This window comes from Penaeus vannamei, chromosome 8, assembly GCF_042767895.1.
Source record: "Penaeus vannamei isolate JL-2024 chromosome 8, ASM4276789v1, whole genome shotgun sequence".
Lineage (NCBI taxonomy): Eukaryota > Metazoa > Arthropoda > Malacostraca > Decapoda > Penaeidae > Penaeus > Penaeus vannamei.
The window spans coordinates 35,947,147-35,972,146 of record NC_091556.1 but is presented as its reverse complement, the minus strand read 5'-3'; the positions used below and the strand labels follow the sequence as shown (position 1 = coordinate 35,972,146).

General features: G+C 36.4%; 1 protein-coding gene across 1 annotated transcript in view; it reads right to left on the bottom strand.

The window, feature by feature from the left end:
- Positions 1-3,637: 3,637 nt before the first annotated feature.
- Positions 3,638-25,000, bottom strand: part of LOC113808853 (tetra-peptide repeat homeobox protein 1-like) — a 32,987-nt gene continuing 11,624 nt past the window's right edge. Inside the window, exons 2-3 of the mRNA XM_070124621.1 lie at positions 21,275-22,102; positions 3,638-7,044 (exon numbers count right to left, since the gene is read on the bottom strand). Of these exons, the coding sequence (XP_069980722.1) occupies positions 7,023-7,044; positions 21,275-21,645 (393 nt within the window). The 5' untranslated portion in view covers positions 21,646-22,102 and the 3' untranslated portion in view covers positions 3,638-7,022. The remainder of the gene's footprint in view (positions 7,045-21,274; positions 22,103-25,000) is intronic.

The following is a 25,000-nucleotide window of genomic DNA, read 5'->3' as shown; positions in this document are numbered from 1 at the left end:
GAGAGAGAGAGAGAGAGAGAGAGAGAGAGATTAACCGAGTCATACCTATTGAATGTATATTTTCTATTGCTATTATCGTTATCATTACTATGTTATGTCACTGAAACATGTATCCCTGCGCTATTCTATACAATATATGTACTCATTCATATGACAAACAGTATCTTTAATGGCATTCTGTTTGTCAGGGCACATACATATTCTCTCTCTCTCTCTCTCTCTCTCTCTCTCTCTCTCTCTCTCACACACTCACACACACACACACACACACACACACACACACATTCATGGCTCCACATGTTTGTTCATCTCTTCTTGCCGCGCTAGACATATCAATGCTATGTTATCTTTCCCGTTAAATATCAAATTATAAAGATCATCATCGTTACACAAATAACATCAACCGTCCCTAATTCTGTGACGTTCATGATGAAATCTCGGCAAAAAACACCGAAAGAAAACGTAATTCTTCACTGACGGGTGAAAATGGGAAGTTTCAAAAGCAGAAAACGTGTGTGAATATCAGGGGTGTCCAAATTCCTCCCTCAATTGCTGATTTTCGAATGTAAAATATGGTTAAACAGAAATATATCGACGAAAATAACAGTAGTTGAACAAAAACAAATTTACCATCAAGCTCTGCCCTTTCCATTCTTACAAGAAAAAATGGAAAATGGGGTGGTGGGAGGAGGAGGAGGAGGAGACAGAGTGAGAAAAGGGGGGAGGGAGGGAGGGAGAGAGACAGAGAGAGAGAGAGAGAGGGAGAACGAGAGGGAGAGAGAGAGAGAGAGGGAAAGAGAGGGAGAGAGGGAAAGAGAGGGAAAAGGAGAGAGAGGGAGGTCATTCAAATATATAAATGTAATTTTTGAAGTTATCACTTAGGTTGCTTGAGTTTACCCTAGAAAAGGAAAACAGTGCCGATCAGAATTCCAAAGAAAACTACCATTGCAGGGGTAACTCATACCATTTTGTTAAACTTTCAATCATAACCTGTTTACAATCGTGTTGCTAATTCCCTCCTAAGGAAAACAATGCTGCTTAAAGTGAAAAAAATCAACTTTTTTCATTACTTAAATGTCTATATTTAAAATGGAAACAATTAAATGTCTGCATATTCAGAGCCAGTTTATTCTGCAAGCTAGTATAGGCTATAGCCTACAGCCCGTCAAGCTTTAGGGTCCCTGCTAATAATTTTCAAACATGTATTTTTCATTATAGAAAAATAATACTTGCATTGCTGAATAATCCAATTAACTTAAATAACAACATTCAACCTTAAAAAGGAGGCCTGGTAGTCTGAACCCCCCCCCCCTTAAAAAAAAAGCCTCTTATTTGAGTTTGAGGCTATTTATTTCAGATAAAAGGACCTTTTTATGGCCTTTTATTTGAGATAATGAGCCTCTGTTTGAGGCCTTTTATTTGAGATAATGAGACTCTTTTGGAGGCCTTTTATTTGAGATAAGATGCTGCTACTTGAGACCCTTTATTTCAGATAAGGGTCTCCTGTTACAGATACTTTATTTGAGGTAAGAGTCTGCTGCTTGAGGTAATTTATTTGTAGTAAGGGACCCATGTTTTGAAACCCATTATCTGAGATATGGGGCCCATGCTTTGAATTTCTTTATTAGAGATAGGAGACCCCTGTTTAAAGCCTTTTATTCTAGATAAGGAACCTTGTTTGAGGAACTTTATTATAGATGAGGGGCCCTGTTTGAGGCCCTTTATACAAGATAAGTCTCCTGCTTGAGGCCTTTATTTGACTTAAGGGACCCATGTTCTGAAACCCTTTATTTGAGATAAGGAGCCCCTATTTTGAGGCCTTCTATTAGAGGTAAGGGGTCCTTGTTTTGAAACCCTATATAAGAAATAAGGGCCCCTGTTTTGAAGTCCTTTATTTTAGATAAGGGCCCCCTGTTTTGAAGCCCTTTATCTGAGATGAGGGGCCCCTGTTTAAAGACCTTTATATGAGATAAGGGGCCTCGGTTTAGAAGCCATATATTGGAAATAAGGATCTCCTGTTTGGGGCCCTAGATGTAAATCATGTAACTTCAAACTATGTGAATGTCGTGTAAATATATTATGACGAATGTGGGTAAGTTAGAGATTGGCTCTGGCTGAAGGGGGTTCCATAATTTCATAAACATAGGGGCCCTAAAAGATCGTAATTCAACCCTATGTATATTGCAGTCTTTTGACCTATCTGTAGCTGTTTCAAATTAACAAAAAAGAATCACATTAGATTCAAATCAAATTTCTAGATAGCAACTAATAAGTGAATACACATGCATGTAGGATGTGTGCATACTAATTGAAAAGCATGCTGAAGGTGCTACTATCTAACAAACACAAACACACAGATACATATACATACAAGGTTTTTTCCCCTATTCCTTAACTATAAGACTTCTCTCTATGCCACTAATTGCCAGGTTTGGTCATGAGCCCCTTTGTGTTTTATAAAAATTGCAAAATTAAATGTGTTAAAACCTATCATCCTAAGCACAGAGCAAGTTGTAAGGTAAGGTAAGGAATGAATAAAACATGTTTATCACCATCATTCTTCTGTTAACATGAAGACCAAAATCATCATTCAAATACTATTCCATATCATCAGGTAGTGTCCTTGTTATCAATAAAAACATCCAGTATCTACCCATTAAAATGTCACTTTCATTGGTTGTTGTATTTATAATGCCAAAATGTAATGTTATATCCGGTAAATATGAACTAAAAAATGAGAGAAACTGAAAAGAAAAGAACAGTAAGTGAGGAGGAGGAGGAGGAAGAACAAGAGGAAGAGGAGGAAGAGGAGGATGAGGAACAAGAGGAGGAGGAGGAGGAGGAAACAAGAGGGGAAGGAGGAAGAGGAGGAGGAACAAGAGGAGGAGGAGGAGGAGGAGGAGAAGGAGGAGGAGGAACAAGAGGAGGAGGTGGAGGAGGAAGAAGAAGAAGAGGAAGAGGAGGAGGAGGAGGTGGAGAAGCAGGGAAGAGGAGGAGAAGGGAGGAGGAGGAGGAGGTAAGATGAAGGAAGAGAGAGGAGGAAAGTTGGAGGAGGATGGAGGAGGGAAGTTGGAGGAAGAGGGAAAAGGGAGGAGGAAGGAGGAAGGAGGAAGAAAGAAGGAGAAGGAGGAGGAAGGAAGGAGGATAGAAGGAGGAAGAGAAGGGGTGGGGAGGGAGGAGGAAGTAAAGAGGAAGAGGAGGAGGAGGGAGGAGATTGGAGAAGGAAGGAGGAGGGAGGTTGGAGAAGGAGGGAGAAGGGAGGTTGGAGAAGGAGGGAGGAGGAATGAGGGAGGTTGGAGAAGGAGGGAGGAGGAAGGAGGGAGGTTGGAGAAGGAGGGAGGAGGAAGGAGGGAGGTTGGAGAAGGAGGGAGGAGGGAGGAGGGAGGTTGGAGAAGGAGGGAGGAGGGAGGTTGGAGAAGGAGGGAGGAGGGATGTTGGAGAAGGAGGGAGGAGGGATGTTGGAGAAGGAGGGAGGAGGGATGTTGGAGAAGGAGGGAGGAGGGATGTTGGAGAAGGAGAGAGGAGGGAGGGAGGGAGGGAGGGAGGGAGGAGGGAGGAGGAAGAAGCGAGGAGTGAGAATAGGAGGAGGAGGAGGAGTGAGAAGAGGAGGAGGAGGAGTGAGAAGAGGAGGAAGAGGAAGGAGGAGGAGTGAGAAGAGGAGGAAGAGGAAGGAGGAGGAGGAGAAAGCAAAGCAGAGAATAATAAGAAAAAGAATGAAGCAAAAGCAAAAGCAGAAAGCCTCTTGACGAAGAGATTCTGTACATCTGTTTTGACATTTCACTCTCATACCAAATAAACTAAACAAGCTGAAATTGCAAGCCAGAACATCTGCAATCTCCCAATTTGGCAGTCCCATATATCATACCAAAGGGGGGAGGGTTGTTGTGACATCCTAGTACTTTTCCAGTCTTCTTATCATTAATGTAACTTTAAAAGAGAAAGAATCTTAGAATTCAATAACCTTGAAAAGCTGCCTTTCTTCATCATCATAAGTCATTCCTCTTATCCTGTTCCTACTGTTTACATAAAAAAATGAAACTGCCCTAGTCATCACTGTCCCAAACATTGCTAGTCTTCTGTATACAAAGGAATATTTTAAAAACTCAGATCTGGTATGAATATATAATTTTTCATGTGTTTTAATCCATTGAAGCTGGAAGGGTTTGCATACATGTCATATATGCTAAAAGTCTGGTTTATTTATGTTTTGTTTACATATAAATGCCTCTACAAAAGCCTAGTTTGCAAGGAGTTAATTTCTGATCTCACCTATTTACCCTATCTCTTGATTTTTAGTAAAGAAAATAAACAAAATCTACTATTAGTATTGTTAATGCTACATTAGTAATGATGTCAATAATAATGATAATATTAATCATTACAGCAACAGTAATATAAAAGAAGAAAATTTCCTGAGACTTCAAGGAATAGGGTAAAAAATGGGGTCACAGCTAGGCCTAGTATTTTCTTGGTGACTAAGGACTTGTGGAGCCATCTGTGAATAAACAAAACTGACAAAACAAAACTATAGTGGATAGTTTAATTACCCATGTCCAGAGCTTCAATCAAAAATCAAGTTCTTCAACTATATGTCTTTTCTAAACCGTCAACATCTATAGACTAACAACAATTGGTTAGCGTGTAATGATGACACCTTATGAAGTTCACTATGAAATGGATAATGTTGGAGAAATGCACCTTTTCAATCAATACATTAAATTTCTTTTCAAACAGCTTAGTATAAGCTACTTCCTAGTGTATCACATCCACTGAGTAAGGATTTTGAAAAATAATAAAGAAGAAAAAATACTGATAAAAAATCAGTAAATAATTATTCTGCTCTTAAAATGTCCATTGGATATCGTATTCTACATTTATCATCACTTCTTCAGTGTCCTAGAAAAGGATCCAATTCATCATATTAGTAACTGCAAAAATACCAGTTGTTATGCTCATGACTTCTTTAATTTTTTCAATAATGAGATCATCAAATTGAACACTGTAACAATGACTTTTACTTATGCCATCCTCAGCCACACATATTCAACCACTCAGGGGAATAATAAGAGGAACAGGATACATGCAGTCCTACTGTGTAGGACTGAGACACATGTGGCACCTCATTAAGATATATCCTGTACCTGGTTTATCTTTGGGAGTTTGTCTTTCTCCAATCATTGCAGCATCATTTGCTTGGTGTCAGTATTGGGAAAACTGTCAAAGTGTGTCAACTGTCCTGCATTACTGGCCACCAACCAATTTCTAATATTGCAATCATTGGGCTAAGCCTACTTTGGAGGGCTGTACCTCCTTAGTGACTACTGGATCAAACAAGCTTTTTAGCATGCCTTACATAGAACAGGCTCAATTGTATGTGGCATAGATATTTGCCTATTTGTAAATGGACTTAGTGTGTCATGGCAAGAATAGATGCTACCTGGCATGAGTGGGTTAAGAAAGCCTTCTTATTCTTGTCTACTGCTATGTATCCCTGTAATTATATGTGGATGGTGTTTAGAGTTTATGATAATATAATCATTCCACAATACAGTATACCATATACTACTGCCTCATAAAATACAATACAAGCTTATCAACTCTAATCTTCTTTCATCACAGTCCCAGATCATCACTGAAACATTTTGTAATACACTAATGGCTCTTATGATTATGCAGGGCTGTTATCCATGAAAATAAAATAAATATAAATAACAATTACATACATCACATACACACTGTAGCAAAGAAACCTCATCAGGTGTGTCTGTAGAAAGACTTTACTAAAATACATACACTACTGGATATCATGTCATTACTTACCTATGGACCACATTCATGTTTACTAACACAAAAATACACCACTTAAACTCACACTTAAACACTAGATTTATTGCCAAACATCACATCTTACTACTACCTACACTTATAAATACACACATACACAATGAAAAACAGGTACTTTTGTAATACAAATTCACACAATCATTCATGCAGGAGGTTGAAGGAAACATGGAACATGAAGTGAGATACATTGTCATTTTCTGGCTAAAATAACTTTTAACATCTGATATTTGTCCTAATAACTATCATACACTTATTCAATATGTAATAGTGTGACTATACTTCTTTCACTAATTTCACTCACTCAGTCATACACATTACAACCATTCTCATCCTTAAACAGTCCATATGACCAATTTGTAAATGCTTGACTAAAGGTTTAGTTGACTAATGGTTTAGTGGTATGAAAACTCCCCATGCACCTCTGCTAGTACTAAATGTTATACATCTATCATCCATGCAATCTAGATGGATGCATAAAACACTAACTACATTGACTGATGATAAAAAAATGTTTTTTGATGACGGATGTGGTGAGCACCTTACGAGACTTCATTCAGTCACCTACATGATCTTTTACTCATATGAGATCACATAAATATAATCTCATAATAGTGTGCACCTCATTGCTTATTTACAGAGCCCATATTTAAGAATATATTGACTGCCAATTCTGCTATATGACTATATATGACTCTTTAAAGGAATGCATATTTCTCTATGCCCTGAATTCTATGAAAAATCTTCTACAATATTTGTCTTACTTTGGTCAACTTGGTAATAAGGTAAAGGTGAATTTGCTGTAACAAATGTAAATATTATCGCATCCTATAACTGGTTTACTAACATACATTCCTAAAAGAATTCAAACTAAAACTGCAAATACATTCTTTACTTAAATTACATTCTTTCAATTTCAAAAGGCAATGAAATAAAACATAATCCCGGTGCTTGTAATGGAGTTACAGTATTCCAAGTTTCAACACCACATTCACATCTGAAAGATAATGTGTCAGATACTAGTCTAGCGTTTTTTTACTAATTTCCTACACTACATGAGCTTAGACAAACAACAGCTCTCAATACCTTCACCAGAAGACATCACAGGATTAAGCGTTAGACACACAAGAGACAGGACGATGCACGGTGAAGGAGGATAGTACTTACAAAGAACACAACTCCTACACCACATTCACTAACCTTCTGGAAATAGGCCACAGAAGACAAATCAGTACAGAGTTAAGACAAAGAATTATTCAACATGAAACTATCATACTGACATATGGACGCACTATTCATAAAAGAAAAAAAATATTACATATAATATAAATCAGAAATATGTACCACTTTTGCATATGGTGTCTAGAACAGAATACATTAAGTAAGATTAAATATTCTGAAAATAAGATATCAATATTAGGTTCTTCATCATCATGAGGGTGAAAAAAAGAAAAAAAAGTAAATAATCATACAGTTTGAGTAGTTCTACATACCTCCTGAAAAAAGAATATCTATCATAGGGCAGAGGGAACACAACATTCCTAAATTACACTCATTCTAAAATAAAGTAAGCAGCTAAGGAAGAATAAAGAGGCAAGAAAATCCACTCTTTTCAGGAAAGACAATGAGAATATAAAACACCACCATAAACTTGGAAGGAAGGACACAGGAGAAACCAAACTTACATTGAGATACCTTTCAAGTTTTATGCAAAAATTCTGGTTACTGGAAAGATACCTATGATCAACATGTAACATGTTCCAGTAGTACTAAGGTTATCTGAATTCATGACTATTATTATGGAATATAATCTTATTCTTTCACTTTCCCAGTATGTTTCAGCAAAACTTATTATCAGTCAATCCAGCTTACCTCTAAGATATATTCTACAGTATTTCGCTGAATGCAATTACAAAAAATGTGAATAATACTCTAATCTCCTTCTGAAATATAGTGATAACTTTAAGCCCATAAATAAATAATATCCATTAAAATCATCACATAAAAATATGCTCACTGGAAACATCACTCACAACCTTTATAAACTTTATGAATGCATAGCCTACGCAGTTTCGATGTCTAATACATCAACACTTTCCTTTCACTTCGTCACAATCATTTATAATTTCTCATGGTCAGTTTTTGTTTAATTCCACACTGCTTGAATATAATGATACTGTTTTTAAACAGTCTATTTTGACTTACTGCTGCCAAAGAGAAAAAGGGAGTATCATAGGATGCATGTAGCATCAATATAGTATTTTGATAACAAATGTTCTTCATCAAAAAACATTATCGTAGTACTTATGCTATGTTTGGACCTCGTCATCCAACAATTTATTCATCTCACCCAGCTTTGCAGCTGGGCAAGCAGTGTGAAATGACATCAAAATAGCATTTGTACATAAATGACAGTTGCGGGTAATCATAAGATACTGGTAGCTAACTTTATGGCCCTCTATTGTTGATATGAAGTTATTTTTGTTTGTCAACAGGAGATAGGTTACCTACACATCAGAGTAGTTACAAAACATATATTGTACAGTGTGTAATATAAAGTCACTGGTATAATAAAATAGCAAATGTTTATTTTATAGCTAGCTGCATTATCTGTAATGAAGGCCATGGATGGTTCTGAAAACAGCCTCGTTATCCTGCTGGGCAAGACTAATTGTCAGGCCAAGCAAGATATAGGAATTCCAAATGGAGTATTAACCACCATGGAGTCATATAATAGAACTACTAATCCTTACCTATCTACCCCTTCCTTGAAAATCTTTTTTTTTATTACAATTACTATTACTAATAAAATCATATCAATTATGATAATCATAATAGTATTAACAATACTAATAACAGTAACACAAACAAATTTTTTGTTCTGAAAATTCAAAGAATGGTGTAATAGGAAAAAAGCAATCAGCTCAGTAATTTCTTTTCAAGTAACTAAGTATTTTATGTATGCAAAATCAACACAACAAAACCATATTTAGCCATCACATGCAACAATCGATACACCTGTGTAAGGGCAACTATGCTGAATGTATTTGCTGGAGTGCCCCTTTACATGATTGCTGTCGCTCACTAAAGAACATGTTGCTATTTGTTGCTTTCAGTGAATCTGGCAAGTTAGCTAATCATACAGTTACCGAGGGAACATGATGCAAGCCGGTGTATCCAATGAATGAGCCATTGATACCTAGTGTGTAACTCTAATGCCAACACTGACCTTATATCAAGTATGACATCACTACCCTTCCTGAGGGATATTGCCTCAACACGTAAGAATACTGTGGAAATGTTGACTGTTCCATTCTGGGTGTACCCCACTGTCTCCACATACACACATTCATTGACAGACCACTCTGTTACACAAGCACCACAGTAACTTGACTCAACAGAAGCAGGCATTAGCAAACCCTAAGACTTGCTCTAAGGGGACCCTCTTGGGATCCCTCTAGAGAGTTGTGAACCTATGCTAGTCAGGCAGGGTAAGGTGCAACTTATCCCTGTTTCCCTCAAATAGTAGCTAAGGCCTGGCTTCTTTGCAACTGAATCAGCTCTCTGTTTGGAATAGCCAAGGTCCCTAAAAAAAAGGTTAACCAGATTTTAAGGCTTCAGTACCAGAAGTTTAGGAGGTTTGTATTTGTTCTATTTGTGATCTTAGAGTAGGTCATTAAATTGAGTACTCCTTAAAAAGTATGTAATGACTATGAAGCCATCTCCTGATAAGAAATGAAGACTTGACTCTAACCTTGAGTTATGGACTGAAGACAGACTATTGGCAAAAGAACTACAGATATGGCATTACCCCTATTCAAAGTTGTTAACCCATGGGTGTCCCACATATGTGACACCTGGAAAAATAAACATTGCCAGGTGTGATGCTGGATTGGAGCTTGCGCTCAGATTCTGTCGCAGGCTGCAGCCAACGCGCGGGCAGATTCCGGGCCAGCCCCGTGCGCCGATTTTGAAGCCGCCCGGAAACTATTATTTTCGGCTTCAGAATATACTGGCGCTAGTGGGTTAAATAAGAAGGCTTTGAAAATGCTTATGAAGTTGTCAGAAGTCAAAAAAGGCAAAAAGGCAAGAGAGTATCCTTTCAACCATTATGTAATGGATCCATCATCACTACACCCACTAAATGTGAAATTGCTGACCTCTCTCCAACTCAGTGAGTGATGGGAGGAGAGTTGATGTGACTCGGCTAAATCCAGAAGATGAGACTACAAAGATGGTTCTCCCAGGATTTCTATTATCCTTTGGTCTTGCTCAGATCATAGAGGCCAAACAACTTTTGTTTGAGAAAGACAAGATTCCAATCACTTAACCCATTAACCCAAGGTAAAAAAGTTTGGCAAGTGGACATAATCGTGGGATTGTTGGCATGCATAGACAGCTTCCCGGTTTGCACCCGGTTCGTTTCATAGTTTGCAAGCAACATTCAGCACCTAAAAGCTTTTATTTTGCTATAATTTTTTATAATATAAAATTCACTTTATGGGCTATTGCCTAAAAGCTTTACCACAGAAATGAAGCCACTAACACAGGAGAAAAACATGCTCTGTCCAATGGCGCAGAAATGGTCATGATACAATGCCATCCGCTACTCTGTCCACAACAGCCATGGCATGTATGTACATGCCACCCAGCGGCAAGGATTAAGTACTAACTGCTGTAAAGGGCTAAAGTACAAACTCTCTCAGCCTGGGAATTGGGAAACATACAACCTCTGAAAATCTGTACCAAACCCACTCTGGTGCTCTGAATGTCAGCAAAATGGTCATCAGGAGAGCTGCAGAGCTAAAGCAAAGTGTGGGATTTACAGCAAACAACATAAGACAGAAGTATGTATTGAGAAACTCAAGACTGACAGTGTCAAGGGAGAGGCTAAATGTCAACTCTGCTTATAGAAATAGGAAGTGGTGAAGAAATGAGAACATGCATCTAAATAGAAGGATTTTGTAGAAATAGGCACCAGATGGTTCTCATAATTGAGGGCAAAAGAAACCCTAAATTGACAGCTACCACCAATTCCATAATTTCAAGCTAGAATCTCCCTCAAATGGTTATGCACCTTGGAAGCAGGGAATATAAGGAAATTTGCAGATAGAAAATAATACATCTACAAAGAAAATGTTGATCTGAGAAAAAGAGAAAGTTTAGAAGCTGTTACAATGATGCAAATTTCAAAAGACCACCACTACCTCATTGCTGACTGGTATAACCTTTTCTCAATTCACATAGAGATTGTCAGTAAGATGTTTGGATGTTTTGACTTCAGTATATCGAAACATTAGGTTAAGGTATCATGTTGTCCTGTGTTCTTGTACTGTACTGTCATCTGTTCCTTGAACTTTACTGAAGATTTTAGACCTTTTTTAGTCACTCAACTTTGATCTATTAATACAGGTAGGTACATAACTTTTCTTATATCTCTAAATGAGAAGATCACTTTTTTCTAACATTTTTGTTGTTGTTGTTGTAAAAGATAGTCACAACCTTCTAAATGTTAACTTTATCCATATCCCAAGTCATTCTGTAGCATAGTTATTGTTATTCTTTAGCATAATCGATCCTATATCTTTAGCATTGTAACCGGAGATAAAGCAATATCAATGATATAGAAATGAAGTGAAAAGAAAATGTTCAGTACAGTAAAGCAAAGTAAAGAAATGACTGAACACTTACTTCTAGCATTAAGGTTTCCTTTGACTTTTGCCCTAGGCATTGGTAAAAAAACTTCCAATACGTTATTAATCTAACTTATTGTCATGCCATGCCAAGAATGACTGTCTTACCAGATACACAAGTCACTTTCTCCATTCAGCAACAGTTTGTATACCTTCTGTCAAGTACTGAGAACGTCCATACTGTTATTTTTTTTATCAAAGCAAAGGTGTATTTGATAAGCAGGCAATGCTTGGATGAATATGTCCATATGACAATATTGTATCTAAAATAATTATCATCAACTAACTCTGTCAGTTACAAAAAGACTAGCATCACCAACCTCACAACCTGTCATCAATCATCATCAACCCTGCTAAGTATACCTTTAGAAGAGGAGGAAGTGAAGAAATTAGAAAAGGAACCTACTCTACAACCATGGTTCTCAATCATTACATTCTGTTAACACATGAAGACTATATTCTAAACTTCTGAGACTCATTAACTTTTTATTCAATTAATAAATGAATATAAATGCATTGCATATTTATAAAGTTATCATATTCTCTTTCAAATGTACATACTACTGTACATTACTGTATAAAAATGCTTACTGAACTAATGGGAAATTTGTGCCTGACTGGATAGTAAAGCCACCATATATTAGATGAGGCAGTCGAGTGGTGTTCTAGCACTTACTCATCAACAATAATTTATCTCAAACCAGCATCAAAAGCAAGTATTTTCCCTCTCTTTTAACCTCAATTTCAAGCATGTTAGTCTATTATCTCTATACAGTAACATGTCAAAAAGCCACAAAGTAATTATAACTGCATTAAATAAGTATATTACCAAAATGAAGCAGTGATTTTAGTGTTAAATGGTAAATGAAATAGAATAAACACTGGTATATTCACTCAACTTCTTTTCATTCATTATTTGCAAAGAAGGTTGATATCTCAGAAAAGTTAGAAAATGCTAGATTTGCAACATGGTGACAGCAAAGTTGTACTGTGTAGATCCTGAATGTGTTTTGTCTACAGTTCATGCCCTAGACTCAATGATGCTTAACACAGACTAGGATGCATATCATATTCATTAATATTGCCATTATTATTTTTCCATAATATATTTTCATCTACGTAGTCATGCTTTCAACCAGAAACTGACTACACTTCCCAGTGTTTCAATTGAAATTAATTAACCTAATACCTCCAGGATAATTTGGGATTTACTGGGCCTCTCTAGGGAGTATACTCTACTCCTGGGCCCTTTTCATATGCAACCTGTGCATAGCATTCACCATGCCACCAACAATGGGATATACATATATTTTTTTTTTGTAATCTAATTATTTCTTCATATTCAGAGATGCATAATATTCTTTCAGTTGCTAGAAATAACCTATAGTATCCTTATTATGTACATTAAAGTCTATATCAATAAATAAGGTGTGTTGCATTGTATATCCAAGATGGAATGCGGTTTGTTATGATGGAGGGGGTGTAGGGATCTCTCATTTTTGAGAACTTGTTTCAGTAATTCTCTTTTGTGTGTCACACCTCAAGACAGTCACACTGCCTAAGTGCCAAAAGATAATGTGAGTAGTTAACACGAGGATATTGATCTCATATAGATTTACAGCATGAGCAAGAAAGCCCAATGTTTTGGTGTGAATCTTCCATGCATAATCGGCAAATTATCTATGTGCTAAATAGTGTCTCATACACAAAACAAAAGCCAAATAAATTGCACATCCAATTTTCCTTTATGAGAAAAGTCTACATAAATTATCAACACATTTTCTGAAAAAGTTTTGAATAATTCAAATATCCATTACATAGAAAATTACATGAAAATCACACAAAATATTTTGGAGGATTTTCTATTTCCCTCATAAATCTAAAGGCTAAAGGAAACTATGATTTTCAAAATCTAACAAAAACTTACTAAATCACTTCCTCCATAAAAAAATCACATACATCGTTTATCATTGTCATTATAAGTATTGTAAAAGGAATTACTGTATAAGGTGATCCATCAACATAAGAAATAAAATATACCTAAACACTCTCCTGTTAATAACAAGCTGGGAATTAATGAAGAGATTTATCGATTATTGAAAGAAAATAAAACATAAAACACTAGCCTTACAAACATAATATCAACCAAATAGATCTGTGTGATATAACCATCATGTCATAAAAATAGTAGCATGTAGGGTGACAGCAAATATGCAGTTATAAAAAATTTGGCTGACAGCCGGGGAGGCAGGAATGTGTTATCACGAGTGCACAAAGCTCTTGGTGGAAAATTAGACACAGTGGGCTTTTAGGAAGAGGTTCTTGCATTATTTCCACTAGTAAATGAGAATGGAATGTACCATCTGTGAGCCATGACTGGTAGAGCACTGGCTCCAGGGAAGATACCATTTTCATGTTCAGTATTTTACTTCTGCCTGTCACAGATTAAGACCACACTGAAACATTACCATCACACAAATAGCAAGGCATAAGTGTGGTGAGAGCACTTAGCAACCAGGTGCATTCAGATTTTCCGATGACTTTTAGGACACCATCTACCATGGTATGAACACTATATGCTATTTTCTCCCCTGAATATGACCTGCTGAAATGGGGATGCATCTATAATGTCCATGTACAATTTAATGCAAGTAAAGAGACATGGAATGATTTAACCACAGAAAATTGTATAAAGAAAATCTAAAAAATTTAAGGGTGATGTAATTTCCTTGTTAAATCACATGAGCCAAAGAGAAGTAAAATGATTTTGTATTATCCCTTCTTACCTCCACTGTCAAAATCACATGAATATTTAGGTGGGCGAGTTTATATAAAAAACAGAGACTCTAACTGTTTTGGATAACACAGAAAACTCATACAATTTGTTACAAGAATAAAGAAAAGGAAAGTTTCCAGATCAAATTATCATAAAATATCCTTGTAAACTAAAACTTGGTACAGCTACCCAACCAATCACCTGGCTCCAGAAGATAAGAATTACCACAAGCCTTACTCTTTATGAAAGGCGATTATAATTTTTACTGAATACCATGTGTCAAAGGCTTTAAGAAGGATAACTTTCTATTGTAAAGATAATAATGATATAGCTTCCCTGTTCACCTATTTTTGTTTACCTCTTATCATAAATTTCAAATTCAATGGTGCACATATTTTAACCCACTAACGCCAGTATATTTTGAAGCTGAAAATAATAGTTTCCAGGTGGCAACAAAATTGGCGTGCAGGGCCGACCCGATATCTGCCTGCACATCGGCCGCAGCCCACATCATCACATTGGCGGGACGCCCGGCAATGTTTATTTTTCCAGGTGTCTCATACATGAGACACCCGTCGTAAATGGGTCAAGTGCAACAATAAGGATTAACTGTATAAGAAACTGTATAAGACAAGCATTAATCTATACGTTCTTTAAATACAATGTCTTTCTTTATGTTTCACAATTTATTTTAGATTACAGTATGAATTCAGCCTTAGTCAAGATATAAGGAAAACTGTAATATAGGTTATCTCTGGTAACAAATTTGACACACAAATGTCTAAACTTGGAGCTGATACTAATTCATTAATAATATTGTATCTTTGTGGTCTGTAGCAGTATGAAAAGTATTTGGAACTAATAAATCATAGGAAAAACTGAACTTTTTTTATTATGCCTGATGAGATTATGGGCAATACACAAATAATCCTTTCAACAGGGGAATTTGTAACAAATCCCTGGTTATTATAATTAAATTCTGCCCCAGGTTAATCCTCTATTCCCCTCCTGGATAATACTACAAACAAAAGATCTGTACTTACACTGGTCTTAATGGATTTATCAATTCAGACTTTTAGAATGAACAAGAAATCTGGTAAACTATTTATTACAACATATATTTTTTCATAGTTTTTCTTGAAAGAGATAAAGTATTAGGTGAATCTTACCAGCTTTGTAAGGAGCAGTATTATGAATAATTCAACTCACACTGTCAAAATTACGATACTCTTCCCCTGCTTGCTAGGTTTAATGCTAGGTGTGAGGCACTGATCTGAACAACTCTCTGATGTAATGAGAATAGAGCTACTTCATTAACATATCAAGTTCCTTCCAAGAAAAGTAAAGCTTTATAGGATGTTCTTATTGTTGCAGTGCCTTTATGTGGGTGAAATAACCACTCATATGTTAAAGCACTTGAACAGGGAATAGTTGTAGTAATATGCTGAACACATGTATCTTAAAAATAATATACTATAAATGATGAGCAGGGGAAGAAAAATGAGGATGAAGAAGAAAAGTAACTAAGAACAATGAAGAGCACTCTCAGATCACTACAATCCCCTTTATAATTTAATAAATTAACCTCTATCTATAGATCTATACTTTTATCAAACATCTCAAAAAGCCCTATGTTAAACTCTAAGCTAGACTTCTAAAAGACTTCTTTTGTATTACCATGTTTGCTCCTGGAGTGGTTGATGGTTTGTGGTTTAGACTACTTGACAATATGGGAAAACCACACACTGTACTTGTACATGTGGGAGAACAACCTCTAAAGGTATGGTCAGACTACCCATAAATTTCATAGGAATCCAGCAATTTTCTGTGGGCTGGAACCAACCAACCCATCTGTGGTGTTCACACTGCAAAAAGAATCAACAGCTTTGTCCAGTGGGCTTGCAGCATCAAAACAAATCAGGACCACAGAAACTAGCTATGGATCTCGCAATCTTCTCCCTAACTCTTGCTACTCTTTCATGTTTCCTGGGTTCTAACCTTTTCAAGGAGGGAGTTTGAATTTTCACAGGATCTGCAGTTTCAACTTGAAGTTAGCAGGTGAAAGTCTAGTGGATTGCATCCATCAATGGGCAAATTCCATTAAAATTGCTGGATTTCCCGAATCTCTACTAACCATATCTTAAAGGTGACTGAAAACTATTCAAATGCAGATACACTGCAGACTACAACAGAAAAAACCATGCCAGAAGTGACTGATTTTCTAAACACCTGTTCAATATCAGCAATATGTTGTCCAACCCCTAAGCATGAAAATCTAAATCATTTGGCAATATTTACAACAGTGTTCATATCTCTATTGCAAGATACAGAAGAGGTGTTACTATTGTCATTGAATCAAATGTAGAAAAAGATATGATTGAGAATGAATAACTCTACAATACAAGATACTTATAATCAATAGAGAATTCAGATAAAGATAAGATATACAGCAGCTATATTGTCATTGCTTTCATGCTTTCCCACTGAATCTTTAGAACAGACACATGGCCCTATCTTTTGGAAATGTTCTGTTTTATTATTAATCTCTGCAAGCACTCTAAATATATTTGTTTCTCTGAGCAAAAATGAAGTGTTTCCTCATTTGAAGTAATAAAACTCATCACTACTATTTTCGTAATTTTTCCAACTGTTCTGCCTTTGCCCATTCAAGTGTGACATCTATTCTTGCCACGATGCAATCAAGTCATAATGATCCATACCATATGTGGTCATGCATGCTTTATGCTGTGCACAATAAACAGCTATTTGCTTGTTTGACCCTGACTGTAGTCAGTGAAGGGGTAAAGCCCTTCAGAAATGGCTTAAAGTCACTTTTTTGTCTTGAAAAATCATAAATGCCACAGCCAAAATCATAGGCAGCGCAAAAAATATATTTCCTGTGCTTTTAATAATCTGCTAGAGTGGCTCATTGCATGAGGCACCTGTGTGGGATTGGTTTCATGTGGGATCTTTTTTTTTTTTTTTAAGAAGTTCTAATTAAAACATATTTAACTGAGGCTAGCACTTTGCAGGATGGCACATCTTTTATCAGTAAATAAGGAAATATTTACCATTTGTATTGATGATGCAGAAATTTTCCAATGTCTTCTATCTTGGCAACTAAATGGAAGTGATATATCTTAACCCTACACTAACGGTGCCAGAATTATCTATATGGCACTCATTCCAGTGACTACTGGCAGACATCTAGCTTTATTGGCAAGGTGTTTGCCATGTGCAGCTGGGCCAGCTGTACATGGCACAGCAAGTCATGATACAAAAATGTGCCTGTCATGAAGGGTAGGCTTTCCATGATGCCTTTTTGCATGTCCATCAGCAGGGAGTTAAATCTACAATGCCCATGCAACTGTGTGATGGATCTCTCAGGACACCACATAATTTATCCTTTTATAAATACAAGGCCTATATTATATATACAAAATAATCATACATCTCTAAGAATTAATCAGATTCAATAATGGGGCCATCCTCCCCCTGCCTCAATGACCCTGAGTCTGTTGGGTGATGCAACAAAAATTAGTAGCAATTACCTTCCAACACATAAGATGCAAGAAAATATAGCATATCTTGATAAATGCAGCACAAACAATACAAACAGTAATTTCTTACTGAATGAGAGAAAAAACCATCTTGTAATGCTATGCCCTCTCTGAAATATGTTTGAATTAGTTTTAGCCCTTAAGAATTGCAAACATTCCAGTTTGTCTGTTCCCCGGCTGCAAAAGGTCTAATTTTCCAAGTTTTACTAAAGCAAATATTCTTTGCAGTTAATTAAAGAACTCAATTCTACACACCAATTAATGTATATTCCGGTCATATCTCAAATATATAAGAGTTTCAGTAGGAAAGAAAGTTTTAAAAGGTATCACAGTTACCCATTGCTGATGAAGCAAAACTGAGATATATTACTATAGATATACAAATAAATGACATATAAAGTCATATTTTGATTTCATAAAACAATAAAATATGTATTTAGATTTATAGGTATCTCAATATACAAATATCAAAAGAACAGTTATATATAAGGAGGTAACTGGTGTGCGGAGAGGGAATAGAGAAACAGAAAAAGATTGGGGCTTCGGCTGGATGAAATGTGCCACCCAGTACCATAATGCCTCCAACTCACTGCATTCCATTCTCAGAAAAAATGTGGAAGAAAACAAATGTGTGATTGGCTTAGGCAGAGGAAGACCTATTAAGGAAACTTGTCAGCAAAACACTAGTAAAAAGTTTAAATTTACGTATAATCTCTTTATTTCCCTGAATGATCACTGTACACTCTAAGAAACTGGACACAGAGTACTTGCATGACATAACAAGGAAAATTGTTTTTAAAATGTGCCCAGAAGCAAAGCATGTAGAAAGTAAAAATCAATTATTTTTTATCATGATTTGAACACACTGATATCTCTCCTGTTACCAATGTTATCAGGCATAATATTAATGGCAGAATATGTGGGGAGGTTATGGACTTATCTTGGCCTATGTGCTAATTACATATTTGATTATGGAAATACTAATTCAAATTTACACCCTCTACCATCATCACTCCCCTAAAAAAAGGGAAAAACAAATAGAACATAATTTTCTCTGTTCAAACTGAGTACCATTTACATAGAAAAAAACTAAACAACCTAGTTATTTAGATTATCTAATTAATCAACTTACTCAAGTTTTTATTTGGTAATTCTCTTATTACCTAATGAACTAAATTATGTCTGAAATAAGGAAAACAGCCTTATGCAACTGCAAGAGCTACTAGATTACCTTAAAGTGAGCAAGAAATAATTCTACATTTCAAGGATATATCTATCAGAATTTCTGAGGATGGACTGATGAAAGCTAATTACATATATCTCACACTTGTCTATTCTCATTAACATTTTTTCTACATTTATAATAATAAATGAACCACCTCTGACAACATCTGCAACACAGATAAAAACTTGCAAAAACTGACAAATGATTTAATTTCATACAATAACACCAAGATAAAAGTTAGTAAGGAGATGACATATCACTGGGAAAAGAATTATAAGAAATTTCCTTATTTGCCTTACATTTTATTGCAGAAAATATGCAAATAATGTTCAACCTATGACGTATAAGAATTTTGATTTTTCATGTAAATAACCCCATTTAAAAAAGGGAGAAATATAATGAACCCTTTGTCTCCAGGTATTCTAGCAACTTTTTGGTGTTCCTGTTCTGCATGCTGAGTGAGATGTGCAAACATGCAAAACAATATAATAGAAGGAATTGCTTAGGATAATCATTCATAAAACTCTACTGTGTTATCAAATTGATGCTAAAACTTTTTTTTTAAGTATATACTAAAGATTTTCAATGAATGCCTTTACATATGTTGAAGTGAATCTATTTTGTCTCATTCCTGCCTCATCTGAAGTGGGAAACTCGCTCAGATTCAAAACTCAAAGAGAAATTGCCAATATTCCAATAATGCACAAGCCATCAAACTGTGAAACCTCTTCTATCCAAGGCTAACACAAAAAGTCAAGATGCATATGGCTCTTTCATACCTCATCAGTCAATCAGAGGGAGCTAACACCAATGAGGGTGCAACATGTCCAAGCCACAGCCTCCTCGGCTGTCATAGACGACTCCTACACCCTGGGTTCTTTCTAGAAGAGACAACCTGATGGGCAGGATAGTCCTCACGGAAGTGAACCACGTACTCAAATAACCCTGAGTAGGCAGATGAGAATTCAAGACAAGTTTCACACTAAAACTGGCAGTATCTGTGCCTTGGAGGTTTTCCTACTACATAGGAACCACCATCTCAAAGTATTCTTGTAAAAAGAATTCATGACAACTGGTGCCAGGCCAATCCGAGTCTTAACTTCCTGGTCTGAAAACCTAGATTCATGGCCTACATTACTACAGTATGTAAACTCTGTGACTTCAATATTCTTACTTCAAACATGTGCCAATTGAAGACTGTCTTCTAGCAGGCCTCCAAAATCCTGGATCTTGGTCTTGGTCTAGGAGACCTGCAAACCTAAGGGCTTCTTTTCTTTGTTAAATGCATCTGGACCCACCAATACAGTTTCTAGAAAGTGACATAGGATTGCAATATCGTAAGTAAAGCCAAAGTTGACGACCGAGATCTTGCAGTGTAGTGCAGTATATCAGTTTATAGGCTTGATAATTCTTGTCCAACCCAATAATCCTTATCCGAATTTCCCAAAACCTCAAGATTTCCTAACATGGTTTACTATGTCCTGAGTCGAATCCCTTCTTGAGGTCGATGTAGGCATCAAGCAGTCCATGACCGAACTCATGAAAGCTCTCTACAAAGACTCAAAATGACAGGATTTGGTCTATTGTGGACATGCCTGGAGTGAATCCAGGTTACTCCAGCCTCTGGTGACTCAGTAGGTCATCTCAGGTACGCCTAAGAAGTATGTGAGAGAAAATCTTGCTGAGCAGAGTAATGCCTCTGTAATTGCTGTAGTCCCACTGATTCCCTTTCCTTTTTCGAAGAATAACCACATCCCTTATGATCATAGCTTATGAATACTTTGGTGGCTGAAAGCAGATATCATAAAAAGCACAGACACTAATAATCATGTCAATTTAGTGTGAGTATCATTTAGGTGTGCTTTATATCTGCGTAAGTAATTTTTTCTGCAAGCAAGATTGTGTTACTTAGAAACTTCTAATGTGTTTCCAGTGACATGTACATTTTTTATCTAATGTTTTTATTGATTGTAGAGTAGGATAATCTGGGCACCAAATGTATATCAATGTATGCAATAGGCATGAAATTGCTGTCAAACACTACTTTGGTTCATGATTCTCCTGTGTCTCTCTATAACAGCTCTTGTACCAAGTTACAGCGTATTACCTCCTTACAATAGTCAAATATAACAAAATAATAGAAGTGAGAGAAAGAATAAATAACATAATAGCAACTTACCCTTGATCAATCCTGTCCATGGGTCCCATCTGTCCCATCATTGGATGTGGTCCTGGTCCATGCATAGGTCCATGCATTGGACCGTGCATGGGAGGGCCCCCCGGTGGTCCCCCCGAACCAAATGGTGGCCCTCCAGGACCAAAAGGTCCTCCTGGTCCAGAAAAACCTGGTCCTGGCCCTCCCGGCCCTGGAAAAGGCCCTGGATGACCAGGTGGACCATTGATCATTTGGGCATGAGGCTGCCCCAACATCCCTAAAGTGCTGTTTGGGCCATTCATGTGGGGGCCTGTGGGAGTGGGGCTACTGTAGTTAGAGGAACAAGGAAATGGCATGGGTGATGGCCCAGGTCCAGACATGCTGGTGGGTGCCATGCTAGTTGGAGGCCCTCCCCCTGGTGGCCCAGGGAAGGGAGAGGGCCCTCCGGGACCAGGTGTGGATGCATTGGAAGGGGCTGGGGAGCCGGGGAAGGGGACTGATGGGGGGCCTGAGGTGGGCGGCCCCGAAAAGCTGTTGGGAGGCGTGTTGAAGGGTTGAGGGCCACCAGGGCCCGAAGGATAATTCCCAGGATTTGATGAGGGGCCTTGGGGACCTGTGGGAGGTCCTGGAGAGGGTCTGTTCAGAGTAGGACCAGGTGGGTTAAATGTTGGAGTGGACGGTCCAGAAAAGGTATTTGGAGTGGCCGGGTTAGGGAACCCCGTGGGACCAACAGAGGGGGGACCGTGAGGCTCTGAGGGGGGTCCTGGGGGGCCCTTCCAGCCGAGACTTGCTGGCTCCGCCTCCAGGGTGGCGACGTGACCCTCACGCACACACACCCACACACTCAGCAGCCTGAAAGAATTTCTCAGATCAGATTACTCATTAACAACACTTTAACCTATAAAGAGAATAACAAATTATGGAAATGTTAAAACACATATATAATCATGACTGTATTCCTGTGAGAATTACAAAAATGTTCATTATTTCAATAAACAGATATGAGAGACAAAAAATTAAGACAAAATTTTTGATGGTATAGTAACAAATCACATCAAATATATGAATATCATTCGAAATTATTATTAATCAACTCACACCAGATCACTGTATAATGTTATGGTAATTAATCAAAGGTAGTTTTAGTCTCCTCTTAGCCTCCTTTGCTAAAAAATTGTGTGGTACAGCCAAAAGGGTTAATAAGTTAATTCAGAAATCCTTTTGTGAGCAGGTTAAATCAATATCTGTATTCATATTTTAGTTAAGTCATAATTTTTGACAATATACAGAAGTGGAGCAGACTATTTTCAATAGAAAACTGAATACCCATTGCATGCTATTAATGCCATGTGCCATTGGTTCTTTACCCTGTATCAGCTTAGTCATGGTCATGCAACAACTGATACCCAGCAGACTGCCAAAGATTATGAGAATCTAGATAAATTTACAATACATCCTTCTATACAATCAGGTACGACTATACTGACATAATTGCAGTCCTGTTATTAAGCACTGGCTTATGGCAAAATCACCATCAAATCTCTTATGTCAGTTATTCTCTTGATAATTTGTCTTTTACTACTGATATGATATTAATGTCAATCAGTACAGATCAGCTGGTTACTTTAAAACTTATTGAACGGCTGTAACTGGACACAGAAAGCTTCTGTGTACTTGTGATTCCACTAGTTTTCTAATCTCAATATGATTTAGAGTCAAATAACTGTTTCTATAGAGGGCCTCTGCTTAATACCTTTCAAGTTTTGTGCCATTTACCCCCTAAAAAAACATGGAAAGAAAAATGATAAGTAATTAAACCTGAAAAAGAGTTCAAATTAAATCATTCTAACTATAATTCAAGTAATGATTATCATAACTGTGCTGTCAATTACATGGGCACAATACTAATTAAAGGATTGATGATAATGGGGGAAAACCAATTCACAGTAACCTCCACAATATTATATTTAATATTCATTTTTTAGTAATAGTACCAAACTCCAAATAACAATCATAGTTGTGATAATAGTAACAATAAAATAATCACAATAATAATTACAAGAACAACAATACTTTTAGATTTAATTTTTGTTTATTTATGAATGGCCCCCATTAAACCCATGTTTCAATGCTATTCTACATTCATTTCAGAACAGCAGACTTTTGAAGAGAGTAATCTGAATGCTTAGCAAGAAATACCTGTAGCTGGTCCTTTGAATTAGTGTTGTATGAGAAATCAATAGATAATAATAACCTTTTTTGTACATCTTTACCATCTTTATTAGAGTTTGATCCAGATCAAGCATTCTAGTATCATCATCATCAATAGTAGATGTAACAAGAACAATAACAAAATCAATTATGATTATAAAAAGGGAAAAAAAGTAATACTGATAACAACGATACTACTACTGCTAGGCTACCAATACTACTACTAATAGTAAGAATACCAATACCAATTTTAACAATAATAATAATAACAGTAGTAGTAGTAATAGTAATAATAATAATAATAATAATAATAATAATAATAATAATAATAGTAATAATAATAATAAAAATAATATATAATAATACTATGATAATGATGATACAATAATAATACTGATAGTGATGGTGATAGTGATGATGATGTTGATGAAAATAATAATAATAATAATAATAATAATAATAATAATAATAATAATAATAATAATAATAATAATAATAATAATAATAATGGTAATGATGATAATGATATCAATGACAATGATGATCTTAATAATAATATCAACATCACCGACAAGAACAAAAAATAATAATAATAATGATAATACCAGTAATCATAACAAATTCTCCCAGAATTAGAAACCATAATAATATTAAATACAGAACTCATAATTATAATGTTAATAATAATGATCATGTCAACAAAATCACCATCTACATATGTATCAAATACTAATACTTATAATGTAATTTCCTAAAAACTAAAATGATTAACAATGACAAGTATAATAATAAGAAAAATAAAAATAACAATGGCATTCTCAGCACTTTTAATACTGCTAACTTGATTGCAACAGGAACAACGAAGAGAAGGACAAGAAAACATGAATATGCTGAAGGCCTTTTTGCTATTGCTTCGTCAGGGCATATTCGTGTGTTTTCTTGTCCTTCCCTTCGTTGTTCATGTTGCAATCTGTTTGTCATGGATTCCACACATGCTACCATGATGTTCATATATAAAATGATACCACAAAAACACCCTGATTAAGACATAAGAGAGTCACGTGAGCATCCAGGTCGGAGTGGTAAGGATAATGGAGAAATAAAAGGGAATGGTGCTACATATGGAGAAGGAGAGAATAGAGTGTTTTAGACGAGAATGGAAGGATGAGGTGTAAGGGGAACATGAGGAGGATTAAAATTGAGTTTTAATTCCATTTATTACAATTTTTTGCTGTGACATGCTGTCTGTTTCACTTTTCTTCTAAATCTCCCCCTGTGTACAAAGAATGGCTGGGGTTACCATCCACTGGCAGTGTGTGGGATTGAACACGGGTCAGCAAGATTGCTAGATGAACACACTAACCGCTGCACCACACAGCATACAGCATGGATATCAGCAAATACTTTGAATGTAGAGCGAATTGAAATAGAGGGATTAGAGGGTAAATGAGGGAGTAGAGCATTCTCTTGAGTCATGTTTAGGAAGCTTTTGATGTCTTCAAGAGTTTCTGGAGGGAAGTTAGGTGGGGAGATCTGAAA